Raw genomic sequence first — 27,876 nt, 5'->3', positions numbered from 1 at the left:
TCTTCGCGATCCCATGGACTGCAGCCTACCAGGCTCCTCCATCCATGGAGTTTCCAGGCAAGAGTACTGGAGTGGGTAACCACTGTTTAATTGCTTCACTGCCTTACTACCTCTCTCCACTCTTGAAAATCCTAGGAATAGTCCTTTTTCCTAAGGAAAAAGGACATTTCTTAAATGGCATTCTTTCTAAGAACTCAAGTTTCTCAAGGGTTACTTCTAAATAAGGGAGCTTTCTCTGGGATTCAAAAGATAAACATATAATGGGATGTTCTGCTAATCTGAAGTCAAATCCTATTCAAAGTCACTATGAGTTCTGATACTTTTCTCCTCAGGTGAGGCTGCTGGGCTAAAGACAACGGGCTGCTCATGTTACTTTTGAACTGGGATTATTAAATTTGAGCTATAGAAAAGGACTTTCCTCACTCTTTTATTTTTTATACTGTTGGCCTGATTAAGTTGTGAATTTTTATTTTATTTTTTTGGTCACAGCTCATGACTTGCGGGATCTCAGCTCCCCAACCAGGGATCAAACCCGGCCCCTCAGCAGTGGAAGCTCAGAGTTCTAACCACTGGCTCACCATAGAATTCCCCTCATTCTTTTAGTACCTTAACTAAGTAGCTATTAAAATTTTTGTTTTGTGCCCCTAGACTGCAGAATCCTAACAACTATGTTAGAAGTCCAAGCCTGAAAGCAAAATTTTATTAGAGGTTGACTTTTATTAGAAAAGACAATCAGTCATTGATATCCTATCCTTATAGTACAATTTTAGTTAGTTCAGCTCTGAAATGCACAGACTGATTAATCAAAGATGAATATAAATGGATTAATTGAGCCCTAAGACATCCAAAGCCCTAAAGCAGCTAATGAAGCTGCCATGCACACAGTTACTCCCAGGAAGCCAGGGCGAGGGCAGAGAATGGGAGAGAGAAAGCTGACAAACACCAAGGCTGTTCTTCCGAAGACCCTAGAACCTCTTTCAGTACACCAGGGCACACAACAATTTCCTAAGGTCATATGTGGAAGCTGGGAAGACTTCAAACCACCATCCAGCTGTCTACTCAAATTCCAGAGTCTCTCATATCACCCACCCACTAGACCATAAACTTTATGAGGACAGGAACTGGGTTGGCCTCCTTGAAAACTAGGTCCTTAATACGTAATTCAGTGTCTGGCACACATTGAAGTGCTTAAGAAATACCTGTTGACTTAATATATAAATGAATTTCTGCCCAGATCAAAGTTCCTATAAAAGATGCTGTTTCAAATCTTTCTAGCACAACTTACTCCCTGCTTGATCTACCAAAAGAACTCAAAAGGATGGCCAGGCCATGTCTAACATGATGTGCTATCCACTCTTTCCTGAACAATCAGTTTAACATCATGTAAAACAGATAATATAGAAGGTACAAAGTGACTAGTTAATCATGATTACATCCACAATCTTTATTTCCTTGGGGAAGAATACTTATTCCAACATTCTCCAGGACTGTTATGATTCAAATAGTCTCAAATTAATTTCTGCCTTCCAAAAGCTGATTCACCCAGAGAGAAACGAGCATATAAATAGAACTGCTTTAGCCATAAACAAAAAAGAAAGGAAATCTTCCATTTGTAACAATATAGATGAACCTTGGGGACATTATGCTAATTGAATAAGTCAGATATTCTCTTTATTATGTGTGATGCACTGATGCTTTCTATTCTATTCTTTTTAAGGCCCACAGCTTGTACACAGAAAACAAGGAAGTGCTCAAAGGGGTCAATATCAAAGGAACAAAGGAATTAGTTTGAAGGGGCTCTCATTGACCAAATTTGGAATTACTTATGCACCAAAAACGATCATAAATATAATTAACTGTAAACACTTAATAAATAAAAATTCATAAGCCCCTCCAAAATGGAAAACTCCTCACTTGCCCCCATTAGTGCTCATTACTACACAAACTCCTTATCTGAAAGTTAGTAATTTAAGGGAAAGAATTAGGCATTTTCCTTGCCTTTTCAGGATAAACTGTGTTTCATCCTCCAGTTTACAGAGGAGAACTATTCTAGAGAACACCGCCAATAATGCAGAAAGAAAGACAGAATTAGAAAATCATCATTCTGCAAATCCCCTCCCCTAGTAAAATAAGTGATTCTGGCAAAAATTCATCAGTGGACGATTATTAGGTAAAAGGATATTAGAAACAGGATATTTGCAAGAGGCCAAATTATTACTTCACAGATTATCTACTAATCACAAAGAGAAAAATAAATTTATTTTACAATGAAGAGATATGGCAGTCACCACCAGAAGCAATAACCAAATTCAGCACCATCAACAGCAGGACAACTTGACAGTATGTGCCTCCTGTGGTGATATAATATGAAGCACACAGTATCATCTATGCCCAAAATGTTTATCCTGAATTGAGTCAAGCTTTTAACTCTAACTTCTAGAATGGAAATATTTGAAGTACAGTAACAAGTTAAATGACACCATAAGGACACAGACAAACCCAGAATGTAAAACATTCTAAAGATAAAAGGCCTAGTCTCTTCAAAAAGTCAATGCCAAGAAAAAAATAATAAATAGGGTGGAGAAAACTATATTAGATTTTTAAAGTCTAAAGAGATAGAACTACATAATGAAATGAGAATTCTACATGGATTTTGGTTGGTAAAACCAGCTATAGATATAAAAGGTAGTTTGGGAACAAATAGGAAATTTTAATAAATGGACTGGATATTCACTAATATTGGTAAATTACTGCTCAGTTTCTTAGGTATGATAACGGTACTATGATTATGTAGGAGAATTTCCTTATTTAGGATCCAGCCTGAAATGTCAACACATCTGCAACTTATTTTCAAATGATGTATGAGAAAAAAATACACATATACATGGATAAAGTAAATATGGCTAAATGTTAATAATTTTGACTCAAGTATGGGATGCAGGTGCTCACTATATTTCAATTTTGGTATGTCTGAAATTTTTCATACTAAAAACTTGAGGAAAAATTGCTGTGTAACCCTTTAAAATGATATCACAATCCATTAACAGAATGCAACTACAGTCTGAAGATACCAATCAAGCCCACAGTAGGGTAGTCATAATATTATCTTAGCTCTCCCTTTATTACCAATACTAAGGCAGTTTTCTTAAACCTGTTGTTGCCCAAAGAAAAGAATGAACCTTCATGAAAAGCTCACATGAAATGAAGTTTTCTTATTCAAGTTTTATATTTTTCTGCCAATTAATAACTCACTTTACTTGAAAAGGAAAAATAATCAGTTGAAAAATTACTACCAGTGTCAGAAAAATTTCATTTGTCCCTATACTTATAGAGGATTTTTTCCAGTTAAGGGCCCATCACAGATAACATTGAAGTCCTTTTGATCCTCTTGCTCACCAATTAATGTCCCCAACTACCCTTAGCCTCCAGTTCCCAAGCTGCTTTCCAGGACACCTGAAGCAAGCTACATGGTTGACTGCAGAAAAACCCTTGCTCCCACACTACATCTGGCCCTGCCTTTCCACCAAATCAAAAGCCAGTTTATTCCCCTCTGATGTACAGTGTATCAATCCACTTCCTGGATGGCCCCACTTCACAATGGGCCAGAAACCCAAAGCAATAATGTGAGTTCTACAAACGGGCAAATAATTGCTCAACAAGCGTAGAACAAGGAAAGGTCAGTTGTGATATGTGCACATGTGGCAGCCCTTCACAACTCAACATACAGTGGTAACAGAAGGCTGGTGTTACTGAAGAGGCATGCAAAGAGAAGCCAGCCAACAGCCAGCCAGGAGTGCTTGTCCATCTAAGTCCTTCAGACTTCCAAAGACCAAAGTAAAGAAACAAAGGTCTCAAAACTGGAAAGGAGCATCTTATCTCCTCATTTCCAGAAGCAAAACTGATAGCTTAAGGTAGTCACTGCTCTCCATCTACAACTCTTGTTTAAGATGATCTCTGAGATAAAATAACTTGATCTTCATTTTGCTCTATATCCCACTCTATCTTCTAATGGGTGCAGAAAAGACAAATGTACTCACTCTTTCCATAAACATACCCAATATCATTTTAGAAATTGAGGTGACCAACTGAATGTCTGTGAGCACAGAGAGGTGGTTAAAGAAGGTAAGGCTAGGACAAAACTCTTCACTATCTTTCCTAACAAAAACTGCACAGTGAATTTCAAACACCTGGCTCCTTCTGAAACCCTCTTGGCACTTGCCCTAGGTTTGAATGGGTAGAAGAGAAGAAAGGGACTCTGCCTGCCTCCCTGTTAAAAACAAGGCTGTATCTGGCTTTCCCTCCTTTTACTCATCTGACTGCTGTTATGGCAAACTGGAACACATATCCAGAGAGAAATTTCAGGCCTCAAGAGGTGGCTGTTTAAAAAGGACAATGTCAATGAGAGCAATACTAGCAACAGTGACACCCACCACAGGCCACACTGTCACCTTGTCTGCTAAACTCTGCTAGAAAGAAATTAGGTTTCTTTGCTTCTGCTCTTGAGAGCCAATATATTAAGGATGCCCTTTATGGGAATTCCCTGGTGGTCCAGCGGTTAGGACTCTACACTTTCACTGCCCAGAGTGCAGGTTCAATCCCTAGATGGAGAATTAAGGTCCTATAAGGCATGCAGCACAGCCAAAAAAAGGCCTTTTCTTCACAGCTTCCTTTCAGATATGAGTAGTGGAAAATGTACCAGGACAGTGGTTCTGATGGTGTGTTTGAGCACTAGAAGAGAAAAGGGAGAGTCTGATTAACAAAAAGACTACGTAGTACTGCTTCTTCTCAAGAAAGTCTTCATTTTCTAATCCTGAGGACAAACAAAGGTTTAGAAGAACTTGTTGGTTTAGAATTTTCAAATGAAGGTTCAGATCATGGGGCTTCCCTGGTGGCTCAACTGGTAAAGAATCTGCATGCAATTTGGGAGTCTCAGGTTCGATCCCTGGGTCAGGAAGATACCCTGGAGAAGGGAATGGCAACCTACTCCAGTATTTTTGCCTAGAGAATTCTATGAACAGAGGAGCCTGGAGGGCTGCAGCCCATGGAGCTGCAGAGTCAGACACAACTGAGCGAGTAACACATCAGTAAAAAGAAATGACAACGTAAAGTCATCAAAATATAGGCCTCTGGGAGCCATTTTATTGATATAAATAATCTCAAGGGGAAAAAAAAAAAAACACAGTACCTTTATTTCCCCTAACTGTGCTCAAACGCCCATAAATCTGAGGCCACTCAAGCTACCAAGATGCCAAAGCCAGCCTGACTCAAATTCAAGTCACACTCTAATGTGTTGCTCAACAATCTCCAAACTAATATAGTCATATATTTTATTACAGAACAAGAAAGAAAAAAAGAGCACAGGAGGAAGTTCCCTGGTGGGCCAGTGGTTAAGACTCCACATTTCTACTAAAGGGAACACAGGTTTGATCCCTAGTCAAGGAACTAAGATCCTGCATGCCATGTGGCACAACCAAAAGAAAAAAAAAGGCACAGGAAAGAGATACTTACATAAGTGTGCCCAATCTTGCCTGTTCCAATACTTAGCACATTACATAAATCTGTCAGCCAAATTCTATCATTTTATCATTTTTTCCTTTTAGTCTCTAGTTAGGCCTTGAACAATTTACTTGAGCTCATTTCCAAGTGGATCAAAGTTAAATTGAAATTCCCTCAGACCAGGGACTCTGAGCCTCCACTGCTGGGTGCCCTGGGTTCAACCTCTGGTCAGGAACTAAGAGACCACAAGACCACAGGAAGCCAGGCTTCCCTGTCCTTCACCATCTCAAGAAGCTTAACCAAATTCATGTTCATTGAGTCAGTGATGCCACCCAACCATCTCATCCTCTGTCATCCCCTTCTCCTCCCGCCTTCAATCTTTCCCAGAATCAGGGTCTTTTCTAATGAGTTAGCTCTTCACATCAAGTGGCCAAAGTATTGGAGCTTCAGCTTCCTCATGAGTCCTTCCAATGAATATCTAAGACTAATTTCCTTTAGGATTGACAGGTTTAATCTCCTTGCAGTCCAAGGGACTCTCAAAGAGTCTTCTCCAACACCACAGTTCAAAAGCATCAATTCTTCAGTGCTCAGCTTTCTTTATGGTCCAACTCTCACATCAATACATGACTACTGGAAAAACCATACCTTTGACTAGATGGACCTTTGGCAGCAAAGAAATGTCTCTGCTTTTTAATATGCTGTCTAGGTTTCTCATAGCTTTTCTTCCAAGGAGCAAGCGGCTTTTAATTTCATGGCTGCAGTCACCATCTGCAGTGATTTTGAAGCCCAAGAAAATAAAGTCTGTCACTGTTTCCATTGTTTCTCCATCTATTTACTGTGAAGCGATGGGACCAGATGCCATGATCTTAGTTTTTTGAATGTTGAGCGTTAAGCCAGCTTTTTCACTCTCCTCTTTCACCTTCATCAAGAGGTTCTTTAGTTCCTCTTCACTTTCTGCCATAAAGGTGGTGTCATCTGCATATCTGAGGTTATTGATATTTCTCTTTCAAATATGCACCCTTACTCAGTCTTTTTCCTGACAGCGACTACTAAATGTCTTTCCTATATGTCCCTATGTTTCAATTGGAACAGATTAAACTTGAGGTCTGAGGCATCCTGGAAAAGTTTTGCTTCAACTTAGAAGGCTATTTCTAAGAGGCCTAAGTCAGACAGGTGTTAAGTTATAGTTCCTCCCAGGTTGGCTTTCAGACTCTGTTTAAATGTTCTCTGTAAAGCTCTGGAGGTTACATGGATTCAAACTTCCTAGCTCAAACTCTGAATTCACAAAGCTTGAGACAGTACCCTACAGGTGTGTTTGTCTAGGATAAACTATATTTAAATAAACTCCTGATATATCCACTCTCTCCAGACACCTGTTTCTTCCTCTTAAACTCAGGCACATCATAGCTTGCTGTACAGGTAAGCACAGTGAAGAAATATCTTATCCCTCAAGAGTTACAATATGCAAACCCATCAATATGTTTGGGAATACCTAAACTCTGCCCAGAACAGCTTTACATGAGAAGACCAAATAAGCAAATATATGAGCTAAATTTTTCTTCGTTTCTATGGTTTATGTGAACAAAGGGAAAAGGAGGAATAAGAAAAGATGGCAACAGACTGCTCTGATTCACTATCATCTATTCCATATCTGATAGGGAACCATATAGCCTAAAGTATAGTATATAAGTACATAAGTTAGTCTCAGAATGGTCAGCCAGAGTTACTAGTCTTAAAAACCAGTGGCTATGAGGGCAGGAAGTTTGTTTACCATTGTAGATCCAATGGCTAAGTGCCTAAGCAAAATGCCTAGCACACAGCAGGTATTCAATAAATATTGGTCAGAAGCAACTCAATAAGCTAGACTTGGAAGAAATCCAAATCTTAGTGAATCTCAGAAAGAAAAGGTCCAAGCAGCTACAACAGTTCCATAGTTAATACAGGTGCTTATACTGAGCTTCAAGACCACCTCAGTCTTATGCTAAATACCCCGAGCCTCATAGGTCCTCAAAATTAAAAAGACCAGCAAGAAGTTTTATCTCCATAGGCAAACTTACTACCCTCCCCACCACCACCCCTGACACACACACATATCACTAAGAGGTCTTTCTCAAGCCCTTAAAGTCATTAAGAGGTGATTCCTTAGATTCTGGTGGGATACTTTTAGACTGTTCTTCCCTCTGTGCTTTAAACCAAAATTTTTGGTTTAAAAATTTTGAATTCTGGAAAAGAATCTCTTTGTAATGATCTAAGTTTAAACACCAAGGACAAAGGCAGCCTAAAATCTGGAGGTAAATAACCATAGCCAAACACCACAAATCACAATTGATTGGAGCACTGTATGGGAAGCTATATTGAATGAAGGGTACTAAGGCTTCCAAGCACTTATCTAATCGGGAAACAAAAAGATCAAAGACCAGAGACCATGCTGGCTAGAAGGATTACTCTAAGCTGTCTACACTTGGGGAACTTCCCTGGCAGTCCAATGGTAAAGACTTTGTGCTTTAACTGCAGTGGGCACAAGTCTGATCCCTGGTCAGAGAAGTAAGATCCAACATGCGGCATAGTACAGCTAAAAAAAAGTAAACTGTCTACTCTCTACAGCTTGGACTGCAAGGAGATCCTAAAGGAAACCAGTCGATCCTAAAGGAAATCAATCCTGAATATTCACTGGAAGGACTGATGCTGAAGCTCCAAAACTTTGGCCACCTGATGCGAAGACATGACTCATTAGGGAAAAAAACCCTGATGCTGGGAAAGATTGAAGGCAGAAGGAGAAGGGGATGACAGAGGATGAGATGGATGGACGGCATCACTGACTCAACGGACATGAGTTTGAACAAGCTCCGGGAGATGGTGAAGGACAAGGAAGTCTGGCGTGCTGCAGTCCATGGGGTCACAAAGAGTCGGACACGACTGAGTGACTGAACAACTCTCTACACACCTAAAACCAAGAGCGGTATCAAGTATTTTAATATTTCACTTTCCCTTCCATCCCCCTGTCTCATGCCACAAATCTTACCGCCCAGTCTGTGAGATTATAGATAACTCCAATACGCAAGAGCCCCAACAAGATCTCTAAAAGGATAAAAAGAAATGTGTCTTTGGAATCTAAGCCCACCGTATGGCTTGAGCAGATGCAAGGAAGAGGCATTGGTCCTTCTGCCCCTAAGGCCAGGAAGCCCCAGCCCTGCAGGCAGCACAGAGTTAACTACCCACCCGCTTTGAGAAGCACAAAGGTACATCACTGCAACATGCCTAACATTTACATTGCCTCTCTCTGCTCATTAAACAGGTTTTGGTTAAATAATGAACAAACTGTATTACAGACTCCGATGAGAATTCCAAAATTATAAATCAACTGGGAAAGCCCAAAGGGGCAGACAGACAGGGAGGGGGGAGAAGGATAATATTGACTAATATAAAGGGCGCAGCTTGACAGTGGATGTTCCTGCCACACCTGATCAAACACACTCCATTGGGGGAGGGGAAACAGAGAAAGAAAGGGGAGATGGGGCAAGACAGCCTGAAATTTGCATCCGGAAAAGATTAAAATGGATTCTTTGGGGATAGAGAAAATACATAATATATATTACTATAAATGCAAAACTGTACTAAAAGCTAACTCAAATGTCAAAGATTACAGCTTGAATAAATTTAAATATAAAAGCCATGTGCTTCTTGAGTTAATGAGAGAGACATAAAAGGACAAACTGGGCCAAGAGGCTGAACAGAGCCTTACGCTGCCTTTGCTGGGCAATGGGTTCAAAGCACAGCAGCAAGTATAGTCAGAGGCAGTCCTTCATGGCTCTGAGTGCTGAGAAAGAGCTGGTGAATCCCATTGCTTTTCCAGTCTACACTTGCTATTTTGAAAAATTAAGATAGATTTCATATGCCATAAAATTCATCCTTGTAAAGTATACACTTCTACAGTTTTTAGTATATTCACAAAGTTGTACAACCATCATCATGATCTAATTCCAGAACATTTTCATCACCCCTAAAAGAAACCCTATTACCATTAGCAGTTACTTCCCATGCCCACTTCCTGCTCCTAGCAACCACACATCTGTTTTAACTCCTTTAGAATAACCTCTTAAAGGATTCTTTAAGAGAACTGAAAGACTAAATGAGGGGCAGCAGTCAAGTCTTACTGGTGGTGAGCTATGGCTTTATCCAAAGTACCAATATGCACACTTTGCTCTCAGGCACTTCATACTTTCCAAGTGCAACCCTCTCTTTAGATGTGGTATTAGAACATTCTATTACTCTAGATATTACAGAGCATTCAGTTATCATGCATTTTGGGCAAATATGGACTGCAAATGTGGTCCAGAGACACACCTATGAGAATAACGACATGGACTTACCCAACCCTTACTAGAGACAGTAGACTTACATCCTTTACAATGCTCAGACAATGTTCCTGGAGGAGTAGGTAGCACTTATGCCCTTAAAAGGTCTTCTGACTGTTTACAAGAGGAAAAATTGCTTTGGTTGACTGACAATGTCCAATGAATCACCTATGTCCATTAATAATATTCTTAACCAACCCAGCCAGCAGATAGTCTAGAAAAGTGCAAATAAAAAGCCTTTGTAAAAAGAGACCAAGCCCAAATCAGTTTCATGAGTTTAACTGAATGGAGTCTTGGAATTCCTACCATAGTTCTTCCAACCTAAGTGGTACACCATTCCCAGTCACATAGCATGGGCAGTCCCTTCAGTTTCTCTCTCCAAGTTCAAAACCCTTTCCCAGCCTCCGACCATTAACAGGCTTCCAAGAAAGCAATCCTCCTGACACTGCCAATCAAAAAAAAAATCTGTTTGTTTCAGTAAAAGAAACAAGAAATTGGTCATGGATTACAAAGTCCAGGACCACAGGAGCAGCTGACCCATAAACCTGCTCCTGGAAGCCAGCACTATGTGGGGGGTCAGAACCAATCAGAAGACCATGAAATGCTCTATTTCAGATCCACTCTGTCATTTTATCAGGTGGGTGATATGTTAAAACCCAAGAACAATGGGGCAACTTAGACAGGCACTGTTTCAATACCTGCCACAGCTACTGGCCCCTGGAGAATATCATCACCTTCTTCTTCACTCTGAGGGAAAGCTTGGCCAACACCCAGCTATGTTCCTAGTACCACTAACAGAACTGGTTCCTCAGCACATTCTGGTTTTAATAGTTTCAAGCAGAAGATAATCTGGATTCCTAATCCAAAGATGTAAGAAATTAAGGCAGCAGACTCAAGTTTGGTAACTCTCAGATGAACTAGAAACCAAATCCTGGACTGCACTACTCACCACAGATACCATCTCTGAACTGAAGTCTTGGGATACGTCAGAATGGAGAAAACAAGTGTGGGATATGGATTGGATGGCAAGTAGGAAACGTGGCTTTATCAGGAGAGCAGCACCACCTCAGCTCCTGAGGGTCTGCAAAGTGCCCAAAAGGCCTACAAGGCAACTCCAGTCTCACCTCAACCATTTTAGGACGTACCCAGCCACTTACGGGACTTCCCTGGTGGCTCAGATGGTAAATCATCGGCCTACAATGCGGGAGACCCAGGTTTGATCCTCTGGAGAAGGCAGTGGCACCCCACTCCAGTACTCTTGCCTGGAAAATCCCATGGACGGAGGAGCGTTGTAGGCTACAGTCCATGGGGTTGCAAAGAGTCAGACACGACTGAGAGACTTCACGTTCTTTCACTTTCAGCCACTATGACAACAATTCTTAGCTGTATATAAAATGCTTGCCAAACATTTTCCAAATGTATTCTCTGAGAAAGATAATACTCCAAACTCTGACCCACGAAAAAGAATTGTAAATATCTATTGACTATTTTTCTTTGTAATTGGGATATGTAAGCTTTACATGAAAAGTTAAAAAAAAAATCTGGCAGCAACATGGATGCAACTAGAGATTATCATACTAAGTGAAGTAAGTCAGAAAGACAAATACCATACAATATCACTTGTACACAGAATGTAAAACATGACACAAATGAACCTACCTATGAAGCAGAAACACTCAGAGAGAGAACAGACTTGTGCTACGGGGGAGGGGAGGATGGACTGGGAGTTTGGGCTTAGTGCGTGCTGCGTGCGTGCTAAGTTAACTTCAGTTGTGTCCGACTCTTTGCAACTCTATGGACTGTAGCCCACCAGGCTCCTCTGCCCATGGGATTCTCCAGGCAAGAACACTAGAGTGGGTTGCCACTCCCTCCACCAAGGGATCTTTCCCACCCAAGGATTGAACCCTCATCTCTTGCATCTGCTACATTGCCAGGTGGGTTCTTTACCACTAGTGCCACCTGGGAAGATGCAAACTACTACGTATAGAATGGACGGACAACAAGGTCCTATTATATAGCACAGGAAACTATATTCAGTATCCCAGGATAAACCATCATGGAAAAGAATGTATATATGTAAAAAAAAAAAAAAAAGAATGTATATATGTATAACTAAATCACTTTGCTGTACAGAAGAAATTAACACAACACTGTAAATCAACTATATTTCAATTGAAAAAAAAAATCTGCACAAGCCACCAACTTTCTAAAGCAGCCAAATCACTTTCAGTACAGGCCATAAAATGAGAACATGCCTAGTTGCAGCATTAGCCCTGCAAACTAGCTATCAGACACCTCTTCCTCTATATTTGATCATTGGCTAACATTGCCAACACTTTTTCCCATTGAGTCAAATTTGCTCCTTTAAACAAACATGTAGAAAATCCTTAGATTCCCTAGGATTAGGGTTAGGAAAGTAAAAGGAATTTTTCTCCAGATATTCTCCTACGTTACTCATAAAAGGAGAACATTTACTTATTTTTCATTTATTTAATCTGCAGAAGCCTAAAAGCTATTTCAATCGTGGTGTTAGATGTTACTAGCTAAAAACATTCCAGGGATATACACTGCAAAAGCCCTTTACAGTCAACAGAGGAGCACAGCCCTGAGGCTTTCCCTTTATGTCTATATCTTCCCCCCACCAGCTTGAAAAATATGAAGTGTTGAGCCTTTACCTCCTCCCTCGACATGTTTTTAAACATAATATAAAGCATTTCCTGTGTACATTCTCCTCTAATTGTATGAGCAGAAACCACACAGAACAGGGCACTGAATCTGGTGTTAGGGGCCTGAACTCTAGTTTTGAGTTCTGACTCCACTTCTTAGGATCAGTGTGATCTCAGCTAAATCACTTAAAATATCTCTGGGCTTCAACTTCATTCATAAAAGGGGGACAAATCTGCCATGCCTCCCTCATAGGTTGTGTAAAAGTTTCAAAAAGGTATAGTAACTAGGCTTATCATGGCGAACATTTTGAAATGTACAGAAACATCAAATCACAATGTTGTATAGTAAGAACATAGTATTACAGGTCAATTCTATTTCAAAAGCAAACAAATAAACTCACAAACAAAAAGATCAGATTTGTGGTTTCCAGAGGCAGGGGGTGGGGGAAAGAGGAACTAGATGAAAGCAGCCAAAAGACACAATCTTCTAGTTATAAGATAAATAAGTATTAGGGCTGTAATGTACAACACAATGGGCTTCACAGGTGACCCAGTGGTAAAGAATCCACCTGCCGACGCAGGAGACATGGGTCTAATCCCTAGGTCAGGAAGATCCCACTGAGGAGGAAATGGCAACCAGTATTCTTCATTCCAATATTCTTGCTTGAAAAATCCCATGGACAGAGGAGCCTGGCAACCCACAGTCTATGGGGTCAGAAAGAGTCAGACGTACTGAGTGACTGAGCATGCATGTACGCACATACAACATGATAAATGTAATTAACACTGCTGTATGTTACACATGAAAGTTGTTAAGAGACTAAATCCTAAGAGTTCTCACCAGAAAAAAAAATTTTTTTTTCTATTTCTTTAATTTTGTATCTGTGAGATGACAGATGTTCACTAAACTTATTGGGAAATCATTTCATAATGTATGTAATTCAAAGCACTATGTACATCTTAAAGTTATATAGTGCTATATATCAATTACATCTCAATTAAACTAAAAGAAGAAAGAATGAAGTTTCTGATCTGAAATATAAATAAAACAAAAGTGAAAAAAATTCAATAAGGTAATAAATGTGAAAGTGGCTTTGAAAATTTTAAACATATAAATATTACATAAGATAATTATGATTAGGAAAACAAAGGCGGAGTGTGTGACACAAAAGATTCTGGGAACAAGTGAAGACTAAAAGAGCTGCATTACAGAAAGCTCAGGTCCTAAAACCAGTAAGGATTTTCTGTAAGAGAAAGGTTATACTGCAAGTATTAAATACTTCACTTGTGTCATCAACTTCCTATCTGACGGCATACGTGAGTTAGAGAAAGAAAAATAGCTAAAACAAAACAGAACATTAGCCAAAAATAACACTTATAACTCAAGCAAAGAAGGAAGCTTATAATTGTATGAATGCCGATACCCCACTAAAGTGGGACACTAAGAGCTCCAGGAAGGATCAGCAGTAAAATAAACCAGAGCAAACTACACCTGTGGGCCAAAACTGGCTTGCAGCCTGTTTTTTTTAAAGAAAATTGTATTTATTATTCATTTAAGTATTATCTGAGTCTGCATTTGAGTTACAATGACAGAGTTGAGTAGCTGCAGTTGCTACAGCCTGCAAAGTCTAAAATATCATATAGTCTTATACTATAAAGAAAAAGTTTGCCCATCCTTGCAATAAATCAAACACACTTACCTGTTACATTGTTTAAAACCTCCTTTAGATGACTGAAACTATGCAGCAGAGGATCCCTTTCTTCATCCTATAACACACAGATTAAAAAAAAGAATCCATTATCAGACCAAGAGTAAAAAGGAAATAAAAGATAGATCAAGAGCTCTTTCTCTGAATCCAACCAGAAAATTCAGTCAGTTTTCCTTCTGACGAAAAGGAAGTTAGCCATGGTTCATTTTTCCAGTTCCCTAATCTCTTATTCTCATAGAAGTACCCTGGGCTTACCTAAAATAGTACATCCTGAAGTGCTAATGTTAATCTACACCAAGACCATGGCATTCAAGTTACCATAGACTGCTAGGTCTTCTACATGTGCTATGGTCTGAATGATCATGACCCCTCAAAACTTCTGTGCTGGGACTTCCCTGGTGGTCCAGTGGTTAAAACTCCATGCTTCCACTGCAGGGGGCACAGGTTTGATCCCTCCTCGGAGAACTAAGATCCCACATGCCAAGAGTGTTCCCTTGCCCCTTCTACCATGTGAGGATACAATGAGAAATCTGAGACCCAGAAGTACCTCACCCAAGCATGCTAACATTCTGATATTGAACTTTCAGCCCCTGGAAATAAATACATTGTTTAAAAAAAAAAAATCTGTTTATAGGCTACCCAGTCCATGGTATTGGGTTAGAACATCCCAAACAGACTGAAACATACAGACTGAGACATGTATTACCCTATCTCTTCTCTTTCTTCATAGCTATCATAGTCATATACATTCATCCGTAACTCCCCTCTTACTTATAAAACAGTTCATTTTTATTAATGAAAGTGAGAAATTTCTAAACAAACATATACATATTCACCAAGCTAGAAATGTCTAAACTTTAATTTTACAATTGTACTCAAAACTGTTTTATACAACTGTAACAAAAACATCACTGAACATACATATGCAACAAAGAGAGCTTTACAACAGTTAAGCTTACTCATCTTATTAGCAAGATTTGGTCTCTATATTTGAAAGCTTGCTGAATTTCCAAGGAGTACCATTACAAAGCCATATTCCATGTGCCAATAACTGCACTCATTGAAATGAATTTGATAGCTAATTATAGTTCTCAGGAATCAGAAGGTAAGGAATCTATATCGCAATTTTTTTCTAATATTTGAATATTAGAATAAATTCTTAGAAGTAAAATTTCTGGTTCAAAAAGTAAACAAACAAAAAAGAAGATAAGAAATCTTTCTGACATGTTTAGACATATCAAAGAGGTTCCAAGTACTAGCTTAAGCTGCTTATAAAAACAGCTAGAAGAAAAATGGTATCACCTTTTGGGTTCTAGAGAAAAAAAGGCAGCTTATAAATTTGACTCTTATTAAAATAAAACAGAAGGGTCCTTGATACCCTTCTGAAAAACTCTGAATTGCTCCTATTATCATTATTACCAGGAAACTGACCATGTATCAGATCCCCTACAACAACTCAGTAACCAAGTGTTCTGCCCATCCCCCACTTACCAGTGGTGTATGGGTGCTCCATCGGGCATTTCGTTTGATGGCCCCAACCACAATGTTAATTTCCCCTTGAATGATGTAAATATTTTTATCCACCATCCTGGCAAACCTACTGAAACAGTTAAGAGAAAAGTTAGTTAATATTTGGTTACCCAAGAGCATCCCCATGCTTGAATCAGTACCTGATAAAGTCAGAACTATTAATTTAGCTTTTTAGTACCAAGATTCCCCACCTATAATACTAAAATGTGATAAGGTCCTTCTTATGTTATGAATCCAATTACCTGGCTCTTCTAGAGGTCTCTAAAAGTTCAAGATACAACTCCAAAAACATTACACCAGAAAATTTCTCTAAGGCACCTCAACAATCTCTAAAAAGCATTCAAATTCCTCAAAGTCAATGTCCCTCAAATCTACCCTACAAAGCATGAAGACAAGCAGATACCTCTGTGTGCCTAGCTTGTTAAAGAAATATTTCAGACCTTCCTATTGTTCTTTTACTTTATCAACCCAATCAGTAATGAAGGTCTAAGTTAAAAAAAAAAAAAAGAATGAAGGCTGTTAGAAAAATAGCCTTAGTTTGGAACCACAGTTACAATATCAATTTTTAGACTGCATTTATTCTGCCAAGTCAGCTCCAGAAAATTGGACAGTGGCAGTGATGCAAGCTTTGAAAAGTTCTAAAAAGTCAAGTTCACTTGCTTATAGCAGGAAATCTCTAATAAGCAAACTGAAAGGTAGACTCTTCTTGGCATAGAGAAAACCTTAATAGGAGCTTATAAAACCAACCTAATCACTTCCCATTATTTAGAATCCTCCTCAAAATAGACAAAATTTTAAAAAGCAAAAGGGATAAAGAGAAGGGAAGGGGAGACACACAGTTATACAGACATTTAGATCAGGCTCAAGGAAAATTAAAGCACAAAGGCTACACATGTACCCCAGTGCAGCACTATTCACTGCAGCACTTTTTACAATAGCTAGGACACAGAAGCAACCTGTATGTCCCTCAATAGACGAATGGATAAAGAAGTTGTGGTACATATATACAATGGAATATTACTCAGCAATAAAAAAGGGATGCATTTGAGTCGATTCTAATGAGGTGGATAAACCCAGAGTCTATTATACAGAGTGAAGTCAGAAAAAGGAAGACAAATATTGTATACTAGCAATATATATGGAATCTAGAAAGATGGTACTGATGATCCTACTCACAGTGCAGCAAAGAAGATGCAGACATAAGATCATTGTTGGGGAGGGAGAGGGTGGGATGATTTGAGAGTAGTATTGAAACATATACATTACCATATGTAAAATAGATAGCCAGTGGGAATTTGCTGCATGACACAAGAAATCCAAAGCTGGTGCTCTGTGACAACCTAGAGGCATGGGATAGGGAGGGAGGTTTTTAGAGGGAGGGGACATGTGTATGCCTGTGGCTGATTCACGTTGATGTATGGCAGAAACCATCACAATACTGTAAAGTAATTATCCTCCAATTAAAAATAAAATAAAAAACAGTGAGGTTAACAGAGTAAGTGAAGCGATTTCAGAAATACTTAATGAGCAGCTACTATGCATAAGGCATCTTTCAGAGTGCTAAGGAACAGAGCAAAAGACACGGAAAGAGCCTCAGACATACTGTGAAATGAAAAAACAAAAAAACTGTAGTATATGATTATATGTCACCAGTTATGTAAAAACCAACTAACCAATCCTACATAAAATACTAGAGTTTCGTTTTTAAAAATATGTAATATTTAACATAAAGTAAGATATAAAGCCCTTGGACTGCAAGGAGATCAAACCAGTCAATCCTAAAGGAAATCAACCCTGACTATTCACTGGAAGGACTGATACTGAAGCTGAAGCTCCAATATTTTGGCCACCTAATGCGACGAGCTTACTCATTAGAAAAGACCCTGAAAAGACTCCTGTTGGGAAAGACTGAAGGCAGGAGAAGGGGATGACAGAGGATGAGATGGTTGGATGGTACCACAAATTCAATGGATATGAGTTTGAGCAAGCTCTGGGAGATGGTGAAGGACTGGAAAGCCTGGCATGCTGCAGTCCATCGGGTCGCAAAGAGTCGGGCATGATTGAGCAACTGAACAACAGCAACAAAGATATAAACGGGCTTCCCTGGTGGCTTAGTTGGTAAAGAATCTGCCTTCATTTCAGGAGACCTGAGTTAGATCCCTGGGATGGGAAGATCCCCCTGGAGAAGGGAATGGCAACCCATTCTAGTAATCTTGCCTGGAGAATTCCATGGGCATAGGAGTCTGAAAGGCCACAGTTAACAGGGTCGAAAACAGCTGGACATGACTGAGTGACTAACACTTTCTTTCACTTTCAAGATATAAAGAGTGATATAACAAGCCAGTATCCAGATTAAGAACAGTACAACTGAAGTCCTTCCTAATTACATCCTTCTCTCTTTCATCCATAGTCCCCACTATTCTAAATCTGATGTTTATTAAAATTTTAATGTTGCTTTATACTTTTACTTCATTGATATGTATCTTTAGACAGTATGTATCATTCTGCCTATTTTTATATTTTGTATAATATCAGATTGTATGTATTCTTCTGCAATTTGTCTTTTTCCCTTGAAATACTGTGTTTGTGAGTCATCTAATGTCGTTACAGGTATATAGAGAGATATAGGTATATACAGAGATATGTAAACAATGAATAAAAGGTTTGAGCAGATGTACCAAAACTCAATAACCACAGTTATCTCTAGAGAAGGTATTATGAAATTAGGTTGCAATCAGAGGATACTTATAAAGGCACCCCACTCCAGCACTCTTGCCTGGAAAATCCCATGGATGGAGGAGCCTGGTGGGCTGCAGTCCATGGGGTCTTGAAGAGTCGGACACGACTGAGCGACTTCCCTCTCACTTTTCACTTTCCTGCATTGGAGAAGGAAATGACAACCCACTCCAGTGTTCTTGCCTGGAGAATCTCAGGGACAGTGGAGCCTGGTGGGCTGCCATCTATGGGGTTGCACAGAGTCGGACACGACTGAAGCGACTTAGCAGCAGCAGCAGCATAGCCTTATCTATGTTCTAATTTTTTACAAGAATGTATTACTATACTATCAATATAATTTAAAATTAATAATTATGAAAGAAATGAGATATAATTTCTGCCCTTGAAGCATTTATAGAGTTCAGCAGGATCTAAAAGAAAACTGAACCAGAGACACGGGGTGGGGGGTGGGGGGGAAGCACGCTGCAAGTAGCTCTATTTGCATATTTTGCATAAAGAAAGTGAGAAGCATGTAAACTACTATGACAAAGGAAAAAAGTACAAATTTTGTAAAGGCCCATAACACCTCTCTCAATCCACAGGGAATTCCAACAAAAGATAGTATCTATTGTTTAAAGATTTTGTTTTTTTGGCCTCACCATGTAGTATGTGGGATCTTCCCCAACCAGGGATCGAAATGATGCCCCCTGCATTGGGAACACAGAATTTTAACCACTGGACCATCAGGGAAGTCCCAACATTTATTTTAATAACAATTTAAAGAAACAACTAGGTTAGTCTCAGAAGACTAAATGCTCTAGGCACACAATAATATTCTCTTCAATGAATGGAGAAGATTCAATGATGAGAACACATAATGATGAAGAGGAAGAGAATCAAGAAGTAGAAGAAAAATAAATTTAAAAATAACTTAAAGTATCAGAAAATCTCTAGTACCTCTTCTTCCTTAAATTATTTAGGCAAGATGAATATGTTCTAGATCTCTGGAAAGATTTTTAAGACACTCTTAGCATAGTGGTGAGTATCCCCACCTGTCATTCGGGAGACCAGGGTTCGATTCCCCAGTGTGGAGGAGTGTTAAACACTGGGTTTCCCACGCAGCACTAGAAGTAAAGAACCCACCTGCCAAAGCAGGAGATGTAAGAGACACAGGTTCAATTCCTGGATTGGGAAGATCCCCTGGAAGAGGGCATGGCAACCCACTCTAGTAATCTTGCCTGGAGAATCTCGTGAACAGAGGAGCCTGGCGGGCTATAGTTCAAAAGATTGCAGAGAATCAAACATGACTGAGGCGAGTTGACATAGCACACAACAGAGGTTGCCACTGGAGAACGGAACTTCTAGTTCCTTCCTCTCACAGTGGAGGGGGGAAGCCTTACTTTTCTTTGTATATTCTTTTATACTTTTTGAATTTTGTGTCACATACATATATTACCTATTTTTAAACTTTAAAATTTAAAGTTTTTTAAATTTTAGATTTTTAAAAATGAGTAGCTCTTTAGAAAAATAGTTGTATTATTTCATGTGTAAATGATTAAGAACAGCAATCAAAGTTAATTAACTAATAAACATTCACCTCAGTCAACCAGATATTACTTAGCACATGCTAAGCAAAATGCTAGACACAGTCATACCGAATTATCCCTATCCACCCACAAGGAATTTATAATCTAATAGATTAAACACATACATCTATACACAACCCATACATATCCCAATACATGAGTGGTACGCAGTGTCACAGGGGTGAAGTAGAGAAAATATTCCTGTTAGAGAACACTGGAAAAGCAAATGAAAAACAGGATTCAAACAGCCAAAAATACAAGAGAATGGCAAGAGCAAAAGCTTACTGGTGGGAAAATTCAGTATGTAAAGGATCAGGATTATTCCAGACTTGTTGGAACATTATTCCTAGGAGAATAATAGCAGGTAAAGCTACAAAAGCAAGTGGGGGGCCTGGAGGGCTTTCAATATATGTAGTATATATACTGACTACAATCATTGTAAAAAATATTTGGGGGGGCCTGGAGAGGACCACTATAAAATAAGAATATTTAATTTCTCTTTTTTTTGGTTGTGCTCCAGGGCATGTGGGATCTTAGTTCCCCGATCCAGGATCGAACACAGGTCCCCTGCCCGTGATTCCCCCCATAGCAGAAGCTCGGGGTCTTAACCACTGGACTGCCAGGGAAGTACGTTTAATTTCTCTTTTGAAGAACTAAGAGGAATTCCCTAATGGTTCAGTGCTGGGAATCAGTTGCCAATGCAGGAGACATGGGTTGGATCCCTGATCCAGGAAGATCCCACGTGCCACGGAACAACTAAGCCCCTGGGCCACAACTATTGAGCCTGTGCTCTAGAGTCCAGGAACCGCACCTACTGAAGTCCAGCCGCCCTAGAATCCGTGCTCGGCAACAAGAGAAGCCACAGCAAAGAGAAGCCCATGTACCACAACTAGAGAAAAGCCTGTGAAGCAGTGAAGACCCAGTACAACCAAAAGTAAATAAAAAAAATTTTTTAAATAAAGAACTAGGAGCAAGAGAGAAAACACCCATACTGAGAACAATACAGAAACAAGAAACAACACTATACTACAAATTGCAAACAAAAGTGTCAAGACTTATCTGAGATCTACATGCTATTTGGAAGGCTTTCAGAAGAAATAAATTTTTAATTGGGATTGGATCAGATCAGATCAGATCAGATCAGTCGCTCAGTCGTGTCTGACTCTGTGACCCCATGAATCGAAGCACGCCAGGCCTCCCTGTCCATCACCAACTCCCAGAGTTCACTCAGACTCATGTCCATCGAGTCAGTGATGCCATCCAGCCATCTCATCCTCTGTCATCCCCTTCTCCTCTTGCCCCCAATCCCTCCCAGCATCAGAGTCTTTTCCACTGAGTCAACTCTTCTCATGAGGTGGCCAAAGTACTGGAGTTTCAGCTTTAGCATCATTCCTTCCAAAGAAATCCCAGGGCTGATCTCCTTCAGAACGGACTGGTTGGATCTCCTTGCAGTCCAAGGGACTCTCAAGAGTCTTCTCCAACACCACAGTTCAAAAGCATCAATTCTTCGGTGCTCAGCCTTCTTCACAGTCCAACTCTCACGTCCATACATGACCACAGGAAAAACCATAGCCTTGACTAGACGAACCTTTGTTGGCAGAGTAATGTCTCTGCTTTTGAATATGCTATCTAGGTTGGTCATAACCTTCCTTCCAAGGAGTAAGCGTCTTTTAATTTCATGGCTGCAGTCACCATCTGCAGTGATTTTGGAGCCCAGAAAAATAAAGTCTGACACTGTTTCCCCATCTATTTCCCATGAAGTGATGGGACCGGATGCCATGATCTTCGTTTTCCGAATGTTGAGCTTTAAGCCAACTTTTTCACTTTCCACTTTCACCTTCATCAAGAGGCTTTTTAGTTCCTCTTCACTTTCTGCCATAAGGGTGGTGTCATCTGCATATCTGAGGTTATTAATTGGGATACCACCTGAAGTAATCGACCTACACTAAATCAAAATTCATTAGGCATCAAAAGCTAACACATTTCTAAGATAGCAAAGGTCTAACAAAAAAATCATTGTCTTAAGTTTCTTAGTTAAAAAAAAAAAAAGAAACATGTAGGGAATAAAGAGGAATTATTTTCAAGGACTATGTAGAGTTGCCTAATCTCCCTCCAAGCCTTGAAACACGTCTCCTTACCCAAGAATCTCCCAAGGGAAATTTGTCCTTTGGGTTCAAAAGGGAAGCTCTGATGAACCACTTGCTGCCTGGTAGCCAACGACCTAGAACCCCCTTGTCACAAGGTCACAAAGGCCAGCAGACACCTCATGAGTATGGTAGAAAAGAACTTAAGGTTTACCTTTTATCAGAAATAATATAAGAACAAACAACTAAACACACAATACAACAACTAACATCCTCCAGGGAAATAAGCCACTGTCTTATCTGCTCAGAGATTCCGAGCAACATATATTATTTGAAACCACTATCTGTTTAAACCTGGGTCTAACAGGATTCCTCTAGTATTTTGCAGCATCCCAGTTACACACCCCAAGAGGATCCAAAGAGGAGTTGTCACTGTATCAACTAGCAACTCCCTCTAGACTACACCCCAGGGAAGCACAAAAAATTTACAACAGGGGCTAAGGGGAGGAAGATGTGACTAACAGGGAAGGGCAACACATTGCCCTAGCTTTGGTAATGCTCTGTTTTTTAAGCTTGGCTGGGGACACTGATGCCCCATGTATGCTCTATATACTCTTTATATAAGAGATCATCAAGGGACTTCGCTGGTGGTCCAGTGGTTAAGACTCTGCCCTCCCAATGCTGGGGGAGTGGGTTTGATCCCCGATTGGGAAACTAGGATCCATGCCTTGCAGTGTGGCCAAAAAATATTTCTTAAATAGAACATCAAAAGTTCTTTCTTGTTCAAGTCACGATCTTTGCTGTCTGCCTTTGTGCATGCTGTTCCTTTTCCGTTTTGAACATTTTTTCCCATTCTTATCCACCTGGTAAATCCTTACTCATTACATCCAAAAGTCAATGACAGACTTAGAATACCACAGTGGTATTCTTGACTATTATTACCTATATGGTCTTAATTAAACAAGTTTCTTAGGCTCTCTGAGCCCCAGTTTACAGTTCTCATTGCAAAACTGAGCTAGTACCTCCTCATCCACTTGTTGTTAAGGCCGAGCATGCTATTAGGAATATTAAAACCCCTCAAAGGTTGGCTGTTATTATGATAATACCTAAGGTGTAAGTCCTCCCTAGCTAACCCACTTTCCAAGAGTGGTTTGGTTTTTTTTTTTTCTGTCACCCCATAGCACTGCACCTACCTCTATTTAAGCATATCTTATGCTAATTTATAATTATTTATTTAGTCTGTCTCTCCCACGAGTCTATGAGCGTTTCAGGAAGAGACCATAATTTAGCATCTTTTACACAGAAAAATGATAAAGAAAAATGATACATACATAGTAAGAAAATTGATAAATACTGAATGAATAAATGAAAGAATACCAAGACTGACTCTTCAATATTGATGCAGTTCACATCCACCTCTTGTGAGAACAATTGCTTCACAGAAGACAAGGACTCTAAGCCGGGCAAGCAAAACTTTCTGTAACCCACGTTTGTTCCTCTACTATTAAAAGAAGTTACAAACCTTCCATATTAGCCACTCTACGGACAAAAAGAACCCACATTTATCCACCAAAGAATAATGCTTCTGATTTACATCTATCTTCCTGAAGTCTCCTCATATGCTATGTGCATGTTCACATTTCTTCTATGAAACATTGCAAATAATTACAATTCTTTATGTAATTGTCAATTCTTCATATTCATGTATATGTGTCTTATTTTCTTTGGTACTAGATTAGTTGGGGCTTCCTTGGTAACTCAGACAGTAAGGAATATGCCTGCAATACAGGAGACCAGGGTTTGATCCCTTGGTTCAGAAGATTCCCTGGAGAAGGGCATGGCAACCCACTCAGGTATTCTTGCCTGGAGAATTCCATGGACAGAGGAGCCTGGCGGGCTATAGTCTAAGGGATCTCAAAGAGTCGGACACGACTAAGCGACTGAACACACACATACAGACTATTAGTGGACCATTATTTTTTTTCTTCATTGCTTAAAAGTTGTTCTTATCCAACTAGAAATTAGATTCTCCAAAGGCAAAAACTCAGGGTTTTTTCTTTTTCATGGTGTTCTGATGTCTAATACAGAGCTATGTAAACCAAGAAAACTCTGATGGGCATACTGAGAAGGTAGAAGGTACCAGGGAGCTGAACAACTATCAACTGGCCCTTCCAAGGTTTATCTTCACTCATCTCTCTAACATCCCAGAGAATCACCAAAGATGCAGAGCTTTTAAGGTTTCTATAGCTAGCCAAAGAACATGCCATAATTCTGTGCTTTGTTGAAAGTGAACAAAAATTACTGAATTAGTAAATAACTTACTGGGCTCAAGAAATTTACTTCAAGTATGGAGGTAAGAGAAAGTCAAACCAAGAAATAAGCTGATTCCCTGAGAGGATACAACTGGAAAATCCTCCCAACCCAATAAGCAGGTGACTGGTGTACCCCAGCTCTCCATTCCACTTCCTCCCTCTATAGAGATTCTGAGGTTATCCCAAGAACTATATGCAGTGAGTTACTGAGATAAGCCCAAAGTTGTCCAAAGATGTCCTTTCTGTCACCTTGGAGATGAAAAATGAAACAAGGCTTCTTTCTCTCACTCATCTTTTAACCACTCAGAGCATCCAACATGACAACTCAGCATAAAAGTTGGCAGAGTAGGACAAATATTAAAAAGTGAGTCTGTATGATTATACATAGAGAACTGCAGTGATTAAGTCTCATGAGGTCTGCTCATCTTGAGTATCAGGAGTCATCCTCCACTGTCATGGCACAGAATCCAGTCCACAGACGTATTTTCCACCTGTAAAAGGCTTTTAAATAATTTAACTAGTTGCCAACAGTTTAAAACATAATGATCTGAATTCCCAGTTTCTCCTGAAAAATAGGAAGCATGGTCATACTGTGCTCACATTTCAGTACACTACAGTCACTGCTGCTGCTGCTGCTGCTGCTGCTGCTGCTGCTAAGTCACTTCAGTCGTGTCCGACTCTATACGACCCCATAGACGGCAGCCCACCAGGCTCCCCCTTCCCTGGGATTCTCCAGGCAAGAACACTGGAGTGGGTTGCCATTTCCTTCTCCAATGCATGAAAGTGAAAAGTGAAAATGAAGTTGCTCAGTCGTGTCTGACTCTTAGCAACCCCATGGACTGCAGCCCACCAGGGCCCTCCGTCCATGGGATTTTCCAGCCAAGAGTACTGGAGTGGGCTGCCATTGCCTTCTCCAACTATAGTCACTACTATATCCTAACACATTCCCTCCTGGCTCACTTCACTCATTTACATTACCTGCCTGATACTCAGGCATTTGAGCTTGCAATCCCTAGTTTATTTACTTTTTTTTTTTTCCTAGTTTATTTATATGATGGCAATAAATCATTATTTCATGATCACATCCACTACAAGTGGGCTCCAAATCACCACAAAGTCCAGTACATTTTCATTTAAATAAACAACTGCCATTGAACATAATGAAATACAGAAAAAGAGGAAGAATAAAAGCTAAAGAGCTAACAATTACACAGCTCTTCTAGCCAGAGGTAAAATTAACCTCCTTGACTCCCTTCAACTCAGTTCCACAATTACCCCACAACAGAATCATTCTAATTAGTCACCTTGAATCACAAGGACAGACTGATCAATCAATAGAAGTGCTGTGCAAAGACAAGGCTGATCCTTCCAGTGAGTACTGTATAAAGACAATGGGTCTCCTCAAAAGCAGGAGCTGTGTCTTTTTCCTCTCTAATTGCTAGCCAGTTTAAGTACCCAAACAATAAAGTTATTATCTAAAAGTGGCAGTCATCCTGCCTTCTGGAACACAGAGAAGGAAGTAGTAGTGTAACTACTGAGAACTTGAGTTCAACTGGGATTGGTGCCCAGCTACTCATGAGATGTGTCTACAACCTGAGTTCCCACTGTGCCAATGAGCATCACTGTCAAGATTAGAATGTACTGTTTACAGGCACTTATAAAAAGAAGCTCAAATACAAATCTTGAAGGAAGAACAAATTTTCTGATTTGGGATGGGGGCTGGAAGTAAAGAATTATTTCTATCCAGAAAATGACTTTTTAAATAAGAAAAGGTAAAATCTTTGATGCCTAACTTACCTCCAAGCCCAACTGAAAAGATGCTGAACTGGTTATACTATATCCAAAGACTAGACTGCCTATTATGCAAAGCATTATCAACTCAACAGGGATCAACAGGGCCTGTCAACCCAGATGAGAAAAGCAGACCCTGGATACTTCAGGTTAGATAAGTTCAAATAAGTTCAAAATGCAAATAGTGTCCTATAATTTCCACCCCATTTATTTTAAATCAACAAATACATACACACACAATTTCAGGAGGGCACAGTTTAGTCACTCTAGAACCTAGATTGTTTTCCCTTCTAACATAATGAGGTTTAGATTCTCCTTGTTACTACCTCACCATGCAAAAGGCCTGACTGCCAGGGTTAGAACCAGGTCACAGGATCACACACTAACTCTAATCCTAGGTATGGATAACACTTACTGAGTGTACATTACAGGCTAAAAGGCACTTAGGTTGACATGCACAGTATAGGCCAGTACACATATATTGCTACTGCTTTTTAGAGCACATAAACTGAGCACAGCAAAGCAACCTCCAATCAGACCTTTCCATTTGTATCCTCCACAGGGTCCAGAGGTGTGCCTTGTATACCTGATTTAAAAGCATGCCAAGTTCTATGTCATGCATTAAAAGACACTATACCTATTCCTTATTTTTAAAGGCATTCTTTACCACTGAGGGACTCTTATAGCTTTACAATACAGCAGTTTGTCAAAATCATCACAGCACCACAAACTACGCTCTTTGGGGTTATGTTCCATCATTCATTCTGCTGTCCTGACCCTACCACTTTTAAACTGATTGAATATCTCTCATGACTCTTCCTACCACTAAAAATAATAGGCCAACAGTACCAACTTCACAGGTTTTCAAATTCCTCTCTGCTCTCCTCCAAATATGTTGTAATAGAATGGCTTCCTTGAAATTAAACTTCATCTCCTTAGGACAAGTGAAGAGAAGACCTGGGGAAGAGATGGCAACCAAAAATATACACCTGAAGAAAATATTTGTAAAAGATGAAAGAGGCGCAGAAGATTAAGCCCAGTGTTTACACACAGACCCAGACTGGCAGGTGAGCAGCCCCATAAAAAGGAAAGCCTTCTCTTAAACAGGTCCTCGGGAGGCTGGCCTCAGTCCTTCCACAAACTTTCTCACTACCTGGTCTAGTAGTAGTGATGATTAGTTCATCATCATTAATGAGGCAGTTCAGCTGTGTTAAAGAGGCAGTCACACAGAAGTGGGCGCTGCACAAAATTCAGTGAGACTCTCATCCAAGCTCTAAAAATCAACCCTGAAATGTAGATATGATACTCTGCAAGTTTGCTTTCAGCTTCTGAAAACTGGAAGGAAGACGCGGGAAGCTCCAAAAGACAGGAAATAGGCTAAGCCTGGAAACACAGGGAGAAGGATTCGGGTACTTGCAAGAGATCAAAAGGCAGAGTTGAAGTCGCCCCTCCGGCGGCAGGGGCCTGACCTTTGCCCCCTGCACCTCTCCCAGTGCCCTCCCACAACAATCTCTCTCTCATCTCGTTCTTGCCCCTGCGTCCCTAACCCAACCCGGCTCATTCGGTTTAAGGGCTCTCCTCTCCTTATTCCCTCTCGTGATGTCAGGGCGGCCTTCACGACACTGGAACTCT

General features: G+C 39.9%; 1 protein-coding gene across 16 annotated transcripts in view; it reads right to left on the bottom strand.

The window, feature by feature from the left end:
- The window catches only part of GBF1 (golgi brefeldin A resistant guanine nucleotide exchange factor 1), a 123,825-nt gene that overhangs the window by 95,686 nt on the left and 263 nt on the right, over nucleotides 1–27,876 (bottom strand). For 5 of the 16 annotated variants that reach the window (XM_086377427.1, XM_086377412.1, XM_086377414.1 and 2 more), the window contains exons 2-4: nucleotides 17,023–17,096; nucleotides 15,718–15,826; nucleotides 14,218–14,284 (exon numbers count right to left, since the gene is read on the bottom strand). In XM_086377427.1, the coding sequence (XP_086233553.1) occupies nucleotides 14,218–14,284; nucleotides 15,718–15,826; nucleotides 17,023–17,060 (214 nt within the window). In that variant the 5' untranslated portion in view covers nucleotides 17,061–17,096. Of the gene's footprint in view, nucleotides 1–14,217; nucleotides 14,285–15,717; nucleotides 15,827–17,022; nucleotides 17,097–27,876 lie in introns of those variants that run through there. The other 11 variants (XM_086377424.1, XM_086377416.1, XM_086377420.1 and 8 more) reach the window with 3 other exon arrangements.

This window comes from Bos grunniens, chromosome 26 (genome assembly GCF_055505025.1).
Source record: "Bos grunniens cultivar Pamir isolate PY7600 chromosome 26, Bosgru_T2T1.0, whole genome shotgun sequence".
NCBI lineage: Eukaryota > Metazoa > Chordata > Mammalia > Artiodactyla > Bovidae > Bos > Bos grunniens.
This window is presented reverse-complemented; position numbering and strand designations above follow the sequence as displayed.